Source organism: Triturus cristatus, chromosome 5_1, assembly GCF_964204655.1.
Source record: "Triturus cristatus chromosome 5_1, aTriCri1.1, whole genome shotgun sequence".
Lineage (NCBI taxonomy): Eukaryota > Metazoa > Chordata > Amphibia > Caudata > Salamandridae > Triturus > Triturus cristatus.
The window spans coordinates 894,185,325-894,203,435 of record NC_140587.1 but is presented as its reverse complement, the minus strand read 5'-3'; the positions used below and the strand labels follow the sequence as shown (position 1 = coordinate 894,203,435).

Sequence of the window (18,111 nt, the reverse complement as noted above, 5' to 3'; positions counted from 1 at the left end):
CAGGCGCCCTAGCCGCGGCGCCACACCTCTTCCCCGAGGGCTTAGAAGATCAAGGACAGTGGGCTTCTGTGCCAGCTGCCCCTGCTAATCAAGAAAGGAGGAAACAGCACCATTCACGCACAATCTAGCAGTGGGTAGCTCATAAAGCAGTTTGAGCCACAGGATACAGGAAGGACTCAGCCCTATCAGGAAAAGCAGTGAAAAGAGGTACGGTCATTCCAGTGAATCATAGGCCTTTGTGGCATTCAAGAACACCGCTGCCACTTGAATCTGTGGATTTACTGAGTGAAGCAGAGTGAAAAGGGTGCTCAAATTATGGATAATAGGGCAACCCCCAGCTGGTCAGGGTGAACAATGTGTGGGAGAAAAAGGAGTAGCCTGTTTGCAAAAAGTTTGTTCCGTATTTTATTATCTATGGTAATTATAGATAGTTGTCTGTACAAATCCCATAAGTTAGGTGGTTCAATAGACTTAAAAATATGTATTATCAGTGCCTCTCTAACAGATGGAAGAAAACATCCATTGCTCCTGAATTCCTCGTACATTGAATGCAGTTTTGGGGCAAGCAATTTAGTTAATTCATTATATAACTGATCAGTTAATCTGTCCAATCCAGGGGCCTTATTTGCTGACATGCTCCGGATTGTATGAAAAAGGCTCTCCTCTTCAAATGGGACACGCAGATATTACCTAAGGGTATCCTCCAGCCGCGGTACCTGGATAGAATTAAACTATTCTGGGATTATATATAGGGCGACATTTGTGGTGGACTGGTCCACCACAAATATGACCATAAATGAGATAACAGAATTAGAAGTGGGGCATAATATTTGCGATGTTCTCAGTGGAATGGCACTGTCTGCACTTATCACCTAGAAGTTTAGATATATATGAGCTACTCCAATCTTTCCTAAGCAGCACAGATAAGAACTTATTAACTCTATCTCCCTCTCCATATTTTCTAGTCGTGACTTCTTTGTGTAGGTAGTGGGTTTCCCTATCAGCAGCCTCGTTGTACTCCAATAGTTTGATACAAAACTGGGCCCAACCTCGAGTACTGCCAGTAGCAAAGTGTCGGACCACAAGCTCAAAAACTCTTGTTCCACTCTGCTTAGATGAGCGTGAAGGTCCCAAAACAAACCCATGCTGATTTGACATGCATGTTTCTCATATGTAGGGCATGAAGGCCTCCTAAAGTGTACCAGGGGACCCCACCAAGTCTGCATTCAAGGCAAAGAATTCATAAAGAATGGCAGTCTCCAAGTAAATGTGCATTCTTTCACATCAGCTAGCCGCAGTGTCAAGACTATCAGCACGTGATCATAGACCGTCTGGGGCAGATGTTCTACACATCTGGTCCTATACTTCAAGTGACAAGACAGTAATCAATGTACAAAGTAGTAGCGCAAGTATCCTTCACAGTCCAGTGATGTCCATGGCACCAAATATCAATCACAGCATTCTGACATGATGAATTGTCATTGTAAGTCCGCATATAGGTGAGGCCTCAAAGCGGGTTAAGACTTATCTAGATCTGGTTTATTACAACTTTAAAGTCTCCCCCCAATATAGCTCTTGAGTGTCCCATATTCAGAACTTTATGTCATATGGCCAAGAAAACATAATGGGAGTCAGTGTTCGGTCCACACATAATTGCTATAATGACCTCCTTGCCCATGAGAATTCCAAGGAGAATAAATATATCTCCCATAATTGTCACTCACGGAGCTAAGGGTATGCCACTCCTCCCCTCTGATTACAGTAGCGACTCCTCTTGCTTACGCAGTGTATGTAGACACATGCACCTACCAAATCCAGCTAGCCCACGGCCTCCCTTTTGTGTACTCTGGAAGGTGCAATTCTTGAAGCTAGCCAATATCCACATTGTGTCTCCTAAAATATGCGAAAACCTCTTTCACGTTGCGTGGTGTATACAGGCCTCTTAAGATATCATGGTGGCCCCAATCATCTCCTGACCTTTAGCAGTAAGTCACAGATGCTGTAGATGACAGTAAGTGGCATCACCATGCCCAGTTCTGCAACAAGAATTATTATGCTGGCATGTACATTATGGATATTGTTATTTTGTCATGAAAAAATAGTCACACAAACAACCAAAAGGTTCCACCCCCTCCCACTTCAAAACCCCCAACTAGTTGAAGAACGTCCCCATTTCATATATCCCCAACAGCAACTTGATGCCCATAAGAGAAGAAACCAAATGTAGACCAATTGGGAACCATCCAGGAGGTAGTTCAGTGAAATGGGTGCACACCCCATCCTCTTCAAGGGACGACTGGCCAGGAGGCTTAACAAAAGGGAGCCAACAAGCATATTTTATAGGGGTAATACACTCCCACATTAGTACAACACATATAGTTCAGTGTACAAAGCATTGCACAGTCAGACAACTATCAATGAGTCTCAGCTTGATGTGACTGCTCTGAAAGAGCCAGTAAAACAGCAGCATGCACCTAGTCATAATCACCAAAGTGGCTTCCAGATTCATCAGCAACCACGGCTCCATTTTCCAAGGTTTTTTTGAGCATGTTTATGGAAAAATGTACTAGCCTATTAGGGATCAGTAAAGAACTGCACATCACCATTGATGGTGATTCACAGCTTGGCAGGAGGAAATTCCCCGCAAGCAGCCTGTACAGCCAAGGTGAAATCCAGGTTGATTGAGATCCTGTTACTTTGCTGTTGCATTCAACCTTTCCCCATGTAAGTCACACAATTGTATCTCAAACTCTGAGGTAAAGCAAGTGGGTATAGATGGGGCATGCCAGAGTTCCCAGGGGAGGGGGAGGAGGGCCCAGGGAACCGTGCATGCATTCATCAGAGAACATATTTGTCAGCTGGCCACCAAATAGAGGTTGAGCAAAGTTTCAATGGAAGTCTCAATCCTGTCTATGGCTGTTGATACTGGTATGCCCACAATTCTAATGTTATTTATCCTGGAGCATGCCTCCAGACCGTCATTCTGTAATGACCTCAGGACCTTTTTTATCCTCAAGATCTGATTGTTGCGTGTTATGTCTCCATCCTCAGTATCTAATATCCTGTGTGCAAGTTGATCCACCAGCTCATCATGCCTATTGATTTTGTCGCAAATCGGGTTCAGGTGGCTTGTCAGTATGTCAATGTTAGGATCCACCGTTCGGAGACTGTATTTTATGTGAGTAAGAAAAGCTTTTATTTCTGAGTCTATGCTGGTTTCACACTGGCAACTAAACATACAGGGGGACCAGGAGCGCTTTAAGGTCCAGCATTTAGGGTCCATTGGAGACTATGCAATAACAAAGGTATGCAGTTCCTGAGGAGAGGGAAGTATGGAAGGATCTAGGTCAGGGTACATGAGACAACAGATCAAGGGATCTGATTGCTCAGAAGCAAGAGCCCTCACACATCCATGTGGGTGTCATACTTCATCATCAGGGTAGCTTGTCATTGGGCCGGCACTGCAATGCCCAACTGGCCCCTCATGGGGGCTTTTTGCCCGAGGTCTTTTGAGCAAGAGATGTTGATTTGAGGTGTACGGTGGAGGTGCCCTAGGTGTAAATTGGTGTAATGTGAATTTGTGGTTTAAAAATAGCAAAGAGATACCCAATTACATTTAATAGGTGGTTTCTCATGTTATGATTAAAAGGCAATGGGTGGCTGAATGTGGAAGTAATGATCCTATCAAGCTCATAAAATAGTGTGTGTCTAGGTCAGTGATGCTCAACGTACGGCCTGGGGACCGCATGCGGCCCTCTTGACCTGTACATGCTGCCCCTGGTCAACAGCAATACTTGGCTGCTGCTTGCTCGACTGAGCACTCACAATAAAATACAATTTACAAAACAGACAATTATTTATGTAAAGGTTAATTGAAGTTAAAGAAATGAAGTAACTAGGGTGCCCTACACTGGTTAACATTAAAAAATATCTTCCTTTTAAAAGACATCTTGCAGCAAAAGTGTAAAAGTATCACCAAGTGTGTTCAGAATTTAACACCTGTATTTCATTAACATGCAGAACCAGTTCACCTTAGTACAACATATTATATCAGTGCATTAAGAAGTATTTTTTTTAAGTGATAGATTTCAAACATGAATTTATAAACATTCTTCTACTACGTCTTAATAACAATGCCAATGGTGAACTAAGAGGTGAGTCAGTTGTTATGTGAACTCATTGGGTGTCCTGGGTTTCTAATATACATAAGCAGCATTATAGTTTATTAAATCAAACACAGAAGGTTTTCTACAGAAAACATTCTGAAGTGATATATTTCAAGGTCCTTCTATATGATAATGAAGAAAAGGGAGGAAAAACAAAATAAAACGATTGCATGGGATCACACAATTCGGTTAAATGGAGAAGCTGAGATTAATCCCAAGTTTTTTGTTTCACATTGTGCAAGTAAGACACTAGAAATGTATGCATCGCTTCTGCTACACTCACCTTACCATCAACCCCTCCCCCAACACTCCTCCAGTAATACTACAAGGCACAGGCTGCATCTATCATGCCGATGCTCAGAGTGACTGTGATAATCAAGAAGAGGCCTCAGAGCTTGCCCGTCTTTAAGAAGAACATCCCCAGAGTGGACTTCAGTATATTCATTTGGCTATAAGCATGGATTTTACCAGATACTCCATATCGAACAGCTTTTTTTTATGTGTTTTGCACTAGAGATTCTATTTTTATTCTTAGAGACCCGAAAGTCAGTATTACATTTTATTAGATCGTTTGGGACACTGTTGGGGACCTGTGCCTTGCCACTAACAATTTGCTTGATTGCACCCTCTACTTCACATAAGCTTGCTTTGAAAGTCTCTCACACTGATGGATACAAATTCAGCATCTGACAAAGAAGCTGCATAAATGTTGGTGAAAAGAGAAATATGACAGGTGATTAGTTACTGGCTGGTTTTTGCGCCTCAAGTCTGACACAGTGGACCAGAAGGATTTACTGTCTTTCAGAGAGGCTGCATGTGCCATCAAATCCCACTTCTGTATTAGAACTTCCCTTCAATGTTTTGAGGTATCCTCTTTTTAATGCTTCTGCACAGTAGTCACTGCTGCATGATCTCTAGGCTTAGTTTCAAGGGCCTAGAACAGCATGCGATTACCCATGGAACAATCGTGATTGAACCCTCTAAGGGAGCTGGCTATGGGATCGAAAGGGCTTCAGTAGTGCTTTCCCAAAGTTTGCACATAAGCTTTTAAATGCTTTAACTACCTGGTGGGCGGCATCCTCCCCTGCAAGACATGATTCCACCAAATCAAATATTTCTCTGATTATTAGGTTACAAAAACTGGGTTGGTTCCCTCAATCGCCACACTGGCCTGCGGTTATCATTTGAAGGCTGAAGGATGCCCGCTCCTTTATCCACCCTGAATGTCTCCTTGGAGGTTATAGAGAAGGCTGCTTCTATGGGATTGTGATCACCATAGTTTGGTGAAGATACTGACCCATATAGGAGTGAGTATTCGAGGTTGTATGAAATGAAAATATAATCTATCACAGAGGAATTACCTTTGCCCCTAAAGGTATGTAGGGCAGAGTCTTTAGTGCCTGCTACTTCCATTACATTAATTAAATCACACAAAGCTAGGTGAGATACCAGATCCTGGCTTCTAGAGTCAGTATTGCCTGAAGGATACATGTCAGTACAGGATGTGCTGTGCTTGAACAGTAATTTCACATTGAAGACTCCTTCCAGACATAAGTGAGCTGACAGCCCTGAGGAAATAGTTCCATCTATCAGTGTGTTATTGTGATGATACAACACAGGGAATTCAGTTTTTGGGATGTTAGTGAAATCATTATTGTAGAAGTCTACTAAATACAAGCTTATGTGGGTCTTTAAAAATACAACATGATAGTCGCTGTTCAAGAGAGCAAACACAGTCTCCTGTAGTTATACCTATCCACACGCCTAAGCCCCCCAATGTACAACCAAGGCAGGAAGGTGAATCAGGGACACTGAGACTCTGGGAATTGTCGACCACAGAGGGCGATACGTCCCAGGTCTCTAGGAACATGACAATGTCATATCCCTTTGCAAAGGATAACCAATCAGGCAAGCTAATCTTCGACCAAAGCCCTGCAATGTTCCAATTTAATATTCTCAACAAATTATCATGTGAGACATTGGGGGATTAGTAGGAGAGGGAACACCGAGGGAGGGGAATGGAAGCACTGCGTTAATTAATGATAAATACTGGTGAGTTTTTTACTCCCTTGTCCCCCTGACAGTCATTCCATATCCTCAATGCCACTCAGAGGTGCAAACCTATTAGCACAAACAAGCAGGGCCACCTAATCTACAGGGGTATCTATACAGGGGTGTAATAAGGCTGGCTTGTAGAAATATCCAAGAGGGAGTGCAGTGATTTGTGATTCAGAAAAGCAGCTAAACCTTCGTACCCAATATTTTTCGGACACAATGCAAACCTCATGTAGCGGAGTTTATGATCACACTGAAATTCAATAGGGGGCAGAAAATCTAAATTCACAATCTTCAGTAAGAAGGTAGTTAGGAATCTCACTATGTGTTTGCTCTCTTCAGAATCAGGAATCATAAAGCCTGATACTTTGCCACTATGCAGCAGTAAGCCATCCAACACACATAGTTTTGTTAGCACTAATAACAAGAACCACAAACCACCAAGAAGACAGAAAAAAGTCTGGGGTATTTTGGAACAAAGCATTAAGCACATTGTAGGATACATAATACCAGGTGCAGCTGGTGCAGGTAAGAGTGGGGAGCTGGTGGGGCAGAGGGGGGTAATTTAACAGATGACTGAATAGGGAAAATTATATAAATAAATATATAAAAACACTTACCTTGAGCTCGCTGCATCGCCAAGTCAGTGATGCAGAGAGCGCAGGTAAATTTTTTAATTTTTTTAAATGTTGTTTCCCTAATCTGTCGTCTGTCGTCTTACCCCCCGACCCTGCTCGCCTCACCGCTCCTACCTGCGCCTGCTTAATTCTACACCATGCGTTTTTTGCAAAGTACTTATATGAAGACACCTTAATCAGTGAGTATTTTGTTTTTTTGTACAGATGATTGAGACGGATGAAGAATTCCATCCATTGCCTGGAGGGTATAACTATTTGGTTGACTTTCTTGATCTCTCCTTTCCAGAAGAAAGGCCATGTCGTGATCACCCATATGAAGAAGTAAGATTTATATTTTAATTTCTACAGTTAAATGTTACAAAAAATGTACGTATTTTTTTATAATGATAAGGTTAATTAGGAATGATATGCACTCCTAATCTTGAAGAGATATGGGTCAGATGTACAAAACAATGGTCATAAAATATTGGTCTCAAATTGTGACAAGAAGTTTTGAAAACAGTGTGAAACTTTGTGAACCAACCTACGTATTAATAGGTCAGTTCACAAAATTCTGAATCGCAGCATATCATATGCCCACCTTCCTATTCAAAATGTATGCGGTGGGTCACAAATTGGAACTCACTAAAATGGGTGCTGGTGTCAGCAGACCACTATATCTGTGATTGCTCTTAAATTTTTCATTTTTTTTCTCTTCTTTTAACCAAATTTGTCACATACTGGTTGGTACAAACAGCACAGAGTAATAGTGTGGCATTAGCTAGTTAATTTCGTGGGGTATGTTTAAACAAAAGGTTTCCTCTGTGTCTAACACCATGGACAATTATCTGGTGCAGGTTGTAAGCAAAATTAATAATGAGAGAAGGGCGTCATTGGGGTTGAGTTGTCCTTCTATTTCCCCTACGATGAGATCTTTGTCAGAACCCTCGCTAGAATCTTCATTGCAGGTTAATAGTAGTGTCGTTCCTGACGTCGAGGTTCTAGCTAGTGACATCTCCGAACAAAGTGCGGCCTCTGTCGTCAACCTGCAAATTGATCTCGAAGTAGATGTAGATCCAGACATTGAAGTAGACATTGAAGTAGAGAAATCCCCGCCTCCCATCCCCGTGCCTGTAACTAGAGCAGTCAGAGCGTGTAGAAAAGTCCAGAGCAAAAGTGGTGGGTCGCGTTCGGGTAGAAAAAAGACAACCTCTGTACCCAAAAGCTTGGAAAAGGTTGAGGCAAATGGGTTACCTGGTGACAAGGAGAACGAGGATGAGCAAATCAAAAAAATAGCTAGCATGATTACTTTAAAGGTTAAGTGTATTATTAAACCGTTGGTGGCCAAAATTGATCAGCTCATGGCAGAGGTAACAAGACTGAGTGTTCTTCTAAATAAGACAGTGGAGGAGGTGGGTAGTATATCAACCCCGGTGTTAAGTAGAGCCGCACTAAATGTGGAGCATCCTAGGTGTGGGGCAGGGGATGAAGATAATGTGACATTGTACCCTACTCTCATTCAACCCATAGTAGGTAAGGATGGTCAGAATGTAGTTAAAGAAGATCCTCCATTAAGATCTACTGCATCGCACCAAGAGAGAGACCCATTCCAATGTATCGTCGAGGCTTCCCCCCTCGTATTAGTCCTTGCTAACGCACCCACCCTGTCGCCCGGCAAAGTGGAATCTACATCCTCTTTGATTAGTAAATCGTTGCATTGGATGTTAAATAAGATGAAGATGTCTCCTTGGGGCAAACAACAATTAGCAGGGGAAATTATCATGGCAAGAAGAGTAGCATGGTTAGGGAATAACCTGAAAAAATTTGCGGGAGACTGCATAGTTCTCAATTTCTCAAGTTCAGGAGTAGACCCTAACGTCCTGGCAAATATATTCCCCCCACAACGAAGGGGTACCGCTATAATCCCACTAACGCTAGAATATTTCTATCGTAAGGGAGGAAGTGAAGTGAATCCGATGAGATCAAGATCAAAGCGGATTCCTGTCTCTAACAAATGGGGTAGGAGTGACTTAAATAGGGATTGGGGAATCAGCTTGGAAAATAGGTTTGGGGTCTTGTCTGATCTGAATGACTGTGATTGACTTGAAAGGGAAGGTAGACTGGAGAAAAAGAACCAAGCCAAGTTTGATAGACTGTGTGCTCCCATAGTGCAGAGATTGATCTCATTTAATGATGATCTTATCCCCCAACCAGAAATGAAGGGAGTGTCCAACTACCTAGAGAGACAGCCTGAGAAAACTGACCTAGCCCAACCGATTTGCTCTGACCCCTTGGATAAATGTGATAGTCTAGGATCTGAGGTATTAACAATAGAGCCACTCGGCAGCTCATTTACTAATGTTGAGCATGAGCCTGAGACGGAGAGTGAGATTGAAAGTTTGTTAACAATACAAGACCCCTCTTGCTTCTCAGCAGACGAGGCGGGGTTGACTTTTCTTTCCTGGAACCTTGCTGGAATCGGCAATAAGGTAACGTCTCCTGAATGGGGTAGTTTTGTTGACCAGTTCGACATCATCCTTTTTCAGGAATCCTGGTCATTGATTCCAGTACATCGTTTGGGGTTCCTTAATTTTCAGGTACCTGCTACCAAAAAAACCAAAGGTCGGCCATTAGGGCGCTTGATAATTTGGATCCGCCAATCACTATGCTGCAAAATTAAGCAACATAGCTCTCTACTAAATTACATTTTGTCAGTGAATATCACATGGGCCTCTGGCCATGGAGTGGCAATTTTTAACATTTATGCTAGAGGGATGGTTGGGGGACAAATCACTGCTCTTGACCTCCAGCTTGAAGCACTTCCAACCCAGCTGTCTATTATTGTGGGAGGTGATGTTAATACCACATTTGAGCCACTTGGATATGAGGACCAATTTCTTGCAGCTGAGGAGGATAGTAAATGGGGCGTCCCTCAGTTGGAACTTCCCGTAGTTAAAAGATGGTCAGCAGTAGCTATTCAACTTAAAGCTTTATGTTTAGAGAGAGGGCTCAGAGCAGCCAATGGGCGTACCCCGTCTGATCGCCAGGGAGAAAAAACATTCGATAATGGTAGATCCTCCAGTCGCATAGATTATTTCCTGGTGGATATTAGAGAATGGCATAGGTTGATTGATATGACCATAAAATTTAGGGTGGAAAGTGACCATAACCCTCTCTGCATGGAATTCCAAGCACTTAAGGGGTTTAGAGAACCTGAATTAGGGGGGGGGGGGAAATCACCTTGGATATTGTAGCCTCGAATAATATGCGCCACGTTAAATGGGGCAGATTTATTGAGAACCCAGAGAAGTTGGTGGTTCTTAAAAAAGTGGTGATAGATGAAGTGGCTAACATAAACATTCAATCTGCCAATCAAAATTTCCCCCAAGCTATGCTTGAGGCTCACACCCACTTCTTTATTAAACTTCAAGGGTTCTTTAAGAAGACTATAAAAGCAGTTAAGGCCAATAAAATAAAAATATCTGAGGCGGGATGGTACAATAAAGCTTGCAAAGTTGCCCGCCAGAACCTTAGTGCTGAACTTAGAACTAGAAATATTCCAGGTGTGAGAAAGGCTAGAGAGATATACAGGCACACACAGAAAGTGGCAAAGAAACAGTGGGATGAGGAACAGTGGCGTAATCTGAAATCTGCTTGTGTAGCTAAAGATCAAAAGCAATTTTGGGCCATAGTCAAGTGGGACAGAGGAGGGATAGCCCAACCACCCCAAAATAATGTTGCCAAACACCAGTGGGTTGATTTTTTTAGACCACAATACACCTGTAATCCATCTGAAGGAGAGTGTTTACTTCCCCCCACTATCTTCTATCAAAGTCAGCTATTTACGACCAAAGATGTCAACCTAGCACTAGACTGCGTGACTGGGGGTAGAGCCCCAGGAATGGATGGCATTCCAGCCGATGTGTTTTTAAGTGATAGATCATCTTGGTGTCAGTATTTTGAATGGTTAGCTAATTCTGTGGCTAAGGGTGCGCCTATCCCCACCTCATGGAAAGGTGTGGAAATAATTCCGGTTTTTAAAAAGGGTGACAAATCACTACCCAGTAATTATAGACCTATCAGTCTTATAGACTCAGCCCAAAAACTCATAGGTCGACTAGTGTAAAATAAACTGCAATCTTGGGTAGAAGAAAATTATATTTTGTCCCCATATCAAGCTGGTTTTCGACCCTGTACTAGTTCTGTTGATCAGGTTTTTTATTTTTTTAGCACTTTATTGGAGGAACGTGACCTTGACCAATGGGACACTTTATGCGGTCATTGTAGACCTGAAATCAGCCTTTGATTTAGTCCCCCGTTCCAAACTTTGGAGGGTTCTCGCTGAAGCAGGGATGGCGCCAGAACTGTTAACGCTCCTTGTCCGCTTGCATGAGAACAACTTCGCAAGAGGTGGGGGGCACAGGGTGAGGTGACCGACTCATTTCCTGTTGAGCGTGGTGTCCGACAGGGGTGTGTTTTGGCACCCACGTTGTTTTCTTTATACATCAACGGCATAGTAGATCACCTTAGTTGTTCCCCCATGGATGCCCCGGTATTAGCAGGGGCTCGCGTGCCAGTCCTCATGTTTGCGGACGACACGCTGATAGTATCCTGTACTCCGAGTGGGCTCCAGAAGGCAATAAACGCGTTTGGAGATTTCTGTCAAATGCGTGGACTTGAGATAAACACCTCCAAAACCAAGTTCATGTGCCTGAATCAGCGGAAAACATTCAAAGGTGTAATTAATTTTAATGGTACCCCATTGGAACAGGTTGATGCATTCACGTACTTAGGAATACCTCTCCAGAGTAACATGAGCTGGAAAAGTCACATTGATATGGCTGTTTTAAAATTTCATCAGTTGGCGGGTGTAATTGCTTCTAAGCATAAATCTTCTTTAACCAAGCCTATTACTCCTGCCCTAGAAATTTACAACATGAAGGTCATAAGTGCCTCTTTGTACGGTTCGGAACTGTGGGGTTTCACTAACTTGAAACAATTAACATTGGCAGAGAACAAGTTTATACGCTGTTTAGTTGGGGTTCCCCAAAGTACCCCCACCGTTCCGCTTGCATACGATCTTGACAGGAAAAAAATAGAGGTTTCAGCACGGCTACGTCCACTACTTTACTGGAGACGGATTATGACAACTCACGAACTAGCCCACTATGCTACTGCCCTGAAGGATATCATCAGGGTAGATTGTTTCCATTCCATTCCATGGCTTAAGGAAATCAGGGGTTTGTTATCAAAGTTGGAACTAGACCACCTATGGGTTGACCCAAATGGTTCAAGCTTCCCATCAAAGTTAACTTTGAAAAAAATGTATTGGGATATGATCTTGATGTCTGCCCACAGTTTTGGTTCAAATGCTAAGCTAACGGATCGCTTTCTTGACATTAAACCCCTACCATCTTGTGAGGCTTATTGGGATATCATAGAAAGGCCCCATGATAGAAAACTGCAGTTCAGAATTGGGACTCTTCCTGTAAAAGCGTTCACCCATAAATGGTCATCTACTCGGGACATCAAGTGTCATTGTTGTAAAGATCTGACTGAGGATATAGGCCATCTGCTGTTTGTATGTCCCCTGTACACTAGCCCTCGTCGCAAGTGGCTAAAACCAGTGTGTATAAATCTGGGGACATGTAGGTACACAGAAGCTTTAAGAATACTTAAATCAGACTGCACACCTTGTATGGCAATTGCTGTCGCAACATTTTTAGGGTGGGCTTGGATTATACGCACCCGCACTTTATAGCCTCCAGAAACTAGCCAATGAACTTTATGACATCGAATAATGTATGATTAACTTTTAAAAATATGTTGTTTTTTTTAATTGTTTTAATCCACTGTTGTTTAAATTTTTTAATTTTTGTAATCGACAGCACCATGGTTTAATGAGTTTTTAAACACAAAAAAAGAAAAATGAATTCCATTTTGTAGTATTTATAGTGTTGTGTTAGGATGTACTTGCTTTTATGACATGCCGTCGAATAAAGCTTTGAAATTTGATTTGATTGCTCTTAAATTCTTTTTTTAGCGGTGACCATTTTCCTTGAAGGAAATGGGGCTGCATTTAAAAGAAAAAGTTTTAGAATTTTTAAAAGTTTGTTTCATAGTAGACAATTCCTGCTCGCCAGTAAATAAAATTTTACAGTCGAAAAGGGGAAGGAGGTCCAAGGGGGCTTGCTTGCCACTCCAAGTAGGAAGTGGCAACATTTCAATGTTTTGTGACCAGATTACAATTGTAAAACATTTAAACATACCACAATAAATTGCTTTTGGAAAGGGATGCCCTGAGCATGCCCCTTAGAAGTTGCAATTTATTTGACCCTTCTACCCCCTTTTGCAATTCAGTAACATGTAACTACAACGCAAAATGAGGGTGGAGTACATCCCAAAAAGCCATTGCTGGATTTGCAACCACTAAACAGATTTGTACATATGGCTGGGAGTACTTTAGAAAGGACTTTTTTACTGAAACTTTCAGGATTAAACAGAAATGATGAGGTCATTTTCCATAACAGTATTCGAAGTGACAGACCGACACCAACAAAAAAAGAAGCATAACACTCCTGTTTTGTGTGATAGGTGGTATTTTTACTCATTCACATACAAAATCTCTGGCTTCATGCATTTTCAACTAATATTCTCTATATATTTACTATGCAATACTCTAGAATTTAACAACTTTTCAGACACATATAGACATACAAACATTGTAAGTGAAGCAATTGAATTTCAAGAAAAAAGAGACCTCCAAAACTGGCAGTTTTGTCAACAAACTAACATAAAAACCACTGCTCTTGTACTTGATAAAACTCGAGATGGATAAGGTCAGGCCGCCATCAAAATTGCATCAATTCAATTAACAGAATGTGCTATGTAAGGGTATTCTGGTGGAGCAGAGTCATCCACTTGCTTATTTGGTAAAAGGGTCTGGTAGAAATCGAAGACTGGGGGACAGAGCTAACACTGATGGTCCTAACTCAGGAAGGAGGAGAGATTTAGCGGCCCTCATTCCAAGTGGCCCATTAATGTCAAGTTGTTTTCAGTTGCTAAGGGATGTCTTGATTGTCACTGGATACTGCAGATCCATTTAAAGTAAAATTTGATTGGGATATTACATTGTAGTTGCCTATGCACCTAAATAAGTCTGTTCCACAATTAAAAGCCATGATATTTTTAAGGTCCTTAATACAACACAGACCTATTCCCAGGAAGCAGTGGAACACTTTACCATGAACGTTTATGATATGACAGGACCCTCTCAATCATGAGTTGCTGCATATAGAAGATTTTTAAAAGTGGAGTCCAGCTGAAACTGGGGTGCACATAACGGAATTTAATAGGGATGCCAAGGCAGGGGTTCATATAAATGAGACAGTCCTAGACAGAGTATTATATAGTTGTGTTATTTAGATCTCACATATTTCCAGTTTGTGGCACAATGAGATGAAGTGAGCTATTCACAAATTGCACTTTGCAGTACATTTAGTAGTGCTACAGTATGACTACTCACGTACTACACAATGCTATTTGTACACCTATGTGCGGAGACCTCCATCACCGCCTCCACCTCTCCTATCTTTTCTATGCAAAGATTTCTGAGATGTGTGCAAAGGTCTTTGTACACCTATATACATTTTAATATTAAATGTGCAAGGAACCTGAGGAGTAGCTGGAAAAACGGGGAATAACTACTACAAAAGGGGAAGGGATTGGGAGGGGCAATGGGTATTAGGGGCAGACATGTATATCGAAACACCCACCCACTAAATAGTAGCCCATTTGCTATTCACAAACAACACTTTTAAAGTTACTGCACTCAACAGTGACCCTAAACAATCAACAGGTGTATACAGCCCAGCCTTGGAGCAACATAAACAATCCCCCAGTGCACTGTTCTGCCAAAATCTAACATGGTAGAATCTTTCTTCTCTTGATCAGAGCTCTAGGCACAGCCCTGTCGACAGTCTAGGGAAAGGAAGAACTCCCCTTGCAAAACCAGTTAAGGGACTCTGGCTACTTGGACAGTGGTAGAGGCAGGCCTAGTTATGAGTTAAATCTGACTGTGCAGAGGCTGCCCCTTTGAAGCTTGTGCAGTTAGTGGGGACATCACCCAGGCAATCCTAGCAGGATTCTCTTCCCTGCCAAGTCTGTTTTGTTGCCTTTCCTGAAAGCTAATTTCACCTTCCTGCAGGCTTGCAGGTTGCTGTTCGGAATTGACTATAAAAGCAGGAGTGGTTCTTCTTTTGGATTGTAAGAGCATCGTCCCCCTGTTATTCCCCCCTGTACTCTTAAATAAAATTATAAAATATATATAGATGTAATTTTTTGCAACCAAAGTGCTCTTTTATTTTATTCACAGCCGGGTTGTGCACTTTTTTGTAATAGAGTCAGGGCAGGGGTGGGGCTTCATTGACAGCTGGACTCCAGAGTAGCAACATTGAAGTGCACATGTCGAGTTGAACTGCTGTACTTCCTTGTCCAGCCCAAAATGCACACATGAGGCCTCTCATACCAGTGCAGTGTTGGAGAGCAGAAGGATCACAACCACAGCCCTCCAGTCACCTAAGGAGCGATGGGTTTGGATGCCCCTACCAATCCTTGCACAGCTCTCATGCTGTTTACTAGCATATGTTCCAAACCTTAACGTAAAGCAGTTTGCTGTTCAGGGTTACTAAGGAGCATATTATCAAGGGCCGGCGATAAATCTCGCAAAGCGCGCTTAGCGCTTGCATATTTATCGCCGGCTATCTCTGGAATTTATCACCCGGTTAGCGCGTTATCAAAAACGCGCATCGCAGAGGCGACAAAAATTCCAGAGTTAGCTGCCAAATGATCGATTATCGCTGGAAATCCAGCATTAATCGCACAACGTTTGGCGAAAGCTTGATGATAGGGCAGGGCAGACTTAGCCATTATATCCATCTTCCATTGGATATAATGGCTAAGTCAGCCTGAAAGCAGGCGTAAGGAAAGTAGCGATAACCGCGGTTAGCGCTACTTTTCTTATCGCTCTGCAGGTTGGCGTTCAGATTGATGATAGGAGAAATGTCGGTTACCGACATTTCTCACGTCATTTTGGGGAGGAACGCCCACTTTGCATCTCATTAGAGATGCAAAGCTGGTCGTTAAGGGAAAGGGCGCTAAGGCAAGGATTCATGCGATATCGTGTCCTTGCTGATAGTGCGATAAAATTATCGTCGCTTTTCGCCCGAAAACGGACGCTAAAGCAGCGATAATTTTATCGCTGGCCCTTGCTGATATGCCCCTTTTGTTCATAAACTCTTCAACTCATGAGAGTAGAGAATGTATGAGTAAAAAGCAGGTGAAAGTAAAAATGACTTGGCCCGTTAATTGGGATGAAAGGTGAGTATGCTTTAAAAGGAGCAGAGCATAGCAGATTAAATATTTCTGAGGTCTTTGTTAGGGGTAATGGTCTTCAGAGTGGTCTTTAGAGTGCCACAGCCACTCCCATTCTCCCTTTCACTCCACTTTCCTCTGCAATCTCTTTCTGCTGGGAACGTGCACCAATTGTTTTCCCCACATCTTCTGGACAGTGGCAGCTCCTCGTGGGAGTGCTGCGGGGTGGTAGGCGGGGCAGAGGAGGGGCAGAGTCGGGGCTAATAAACGAATTACATTGAGCGCGCTGCAACGCCAATCGGCGATGCAGCGCACGCAATGTCATTCGTTTTCTTTATTTAATTATTGACTTAACTAAGTTCGGCCGTCAGCCGGAGTTTACTGCCCCACACTCTGTCCCTCCCCCCCCGCAGCACTCCCACGAGGAGCCGCCACTGCTTCTGGAATCCTGCCTCTGCTCATCTCTCATTTACTAATTGTTCTCTTCAACACAGTTTTCACTTCCTCCTTTTTCTGCATATTTGTATTTCTTTCATACCTTCAGCTGTTCAGCGTCTCTATTTCCCCTGTGCACGCAACATCCTCACTCCTCTCACCTATGAGCACTGCATTTTCTCTTACATGGCTGCTGTACATATTTTGACAAGTGTGTGACCTTCTTTATGTAATTTCTCACAATTGGATGATTTTACCTTATAAGGGTGCTCTGCAGAGAGGCCAGGGATTAAATATGCCTGTATCGTGAGCACCTTTACGACCCACTGACTTGCACTCAGTTCCAGAATTCTCAATTCCGCCCTGTCATACAAAACCCCAACTACCTAAATTCAATGAGGCAGACATATTTTGGGATAGGATATTTCTACCACGGGGTAATTCCTTTCAGACAAAAATACCTCCTGGGTATTGCAACCACTAGTGCAACCGATGTAGCAGCATTACGGCTCAGAAATGTTAAGGTGCCTATCCACCTCAAATAGAACTTCCCCCAAACATTTATACCACACCACCTTGAAATGTCACTAGCTGCCACTATGAAAGGGCTTCCAAAAGTGGCATCTTAAAAATACACACGTCCTAGTTTTTAAATTCATTGCACCCTGCCATATGGGCATAGAGGGTCTACTTAGGAGTGACTTATCTGTATTAAAAAGGAACATTTAGGCCTGGCATAGGGTTTACCTTACCAGGTTGGATTTGAAGTTTTAAAACTGCACACTCAGCCTGCAGGGGCAGGCCTGAGGACATGCTTTGTACTCCCACTTTAGTAGACAGGCCCTGGGTTCACTAGGCATCATATACTAGGGACCTATAGGTAGGTTTAACATTCCAATCAGGGGTTAGCCAATGCTACATGTGTTTAGGGGTAAGAGCACATACACTGGGCACTGGACAGCAGTACCCCTATGTTCAGAGTCCCTGCACTATCAGGAAAATCAAGAAAAAAGTAAGGGGAGACCACTCAAGAAGGGAATTGTTTGCAATGTTAAATGAGAAAAATTATTTAAATGTATTTTTGATTTTATTTTACAATAAAAAAAAATTATATTCCTTGTAAATATTTATTGAACGTTAATATTTGTCTCTATATTTTACTATAGGGAGATCGCCAATGTGTGAAAGGTTGCTAGTTTAAATTTACATTTATAAATCCTGTTCAAGCAGGCGCAATCCCTGGTTTAGACGAAGTAGAGACATGCTTGTCTTCACATAGTAGTAAATTTACTCTTTGAAATGGTGAATAACAAAAAAGTGTAAAGTTTCTAGTAGGTGAGGTAACATGTTGACATAGGAGTAAATCTTGAGGTATACATTTTGCTTTGTGAATATGCTTTGAATGATTTTCCTGGTACTACAATATTGTTCTGGTCGTATTCTAAGACCCCCAGGCTCTAAAACCA

At 42.4% G+C, this 18,111-nt stretch overlaps 1 protein-coding gene across 2 annotated transcripts in view; it reads left to right on the top strand.

Moving 5' to 3' along the window:
* LOC146831577 (cytidine monophosphate-N-acetylneuraminic acid hydroxylase-like) overlaps positions 1 to 18,111 on the top strand; it is a 567,547-nt gene that overhangs the window by 460,006 nt on the left and 89,430 nt on the right. For both annotated transcript variants that reach the window (XM_085605926.1, XM_085605925.1), the window contains one exon: positions 7,064 to 7,180. In XM_085605926.1, the coding sequence (XP_085462052.1) occupies positions 7,064 to 7,180 (117 nt within the window). The remainder of the gene's footprint in view (positions 1 to 7,063; positions 7,181 to 18,111) is intronic.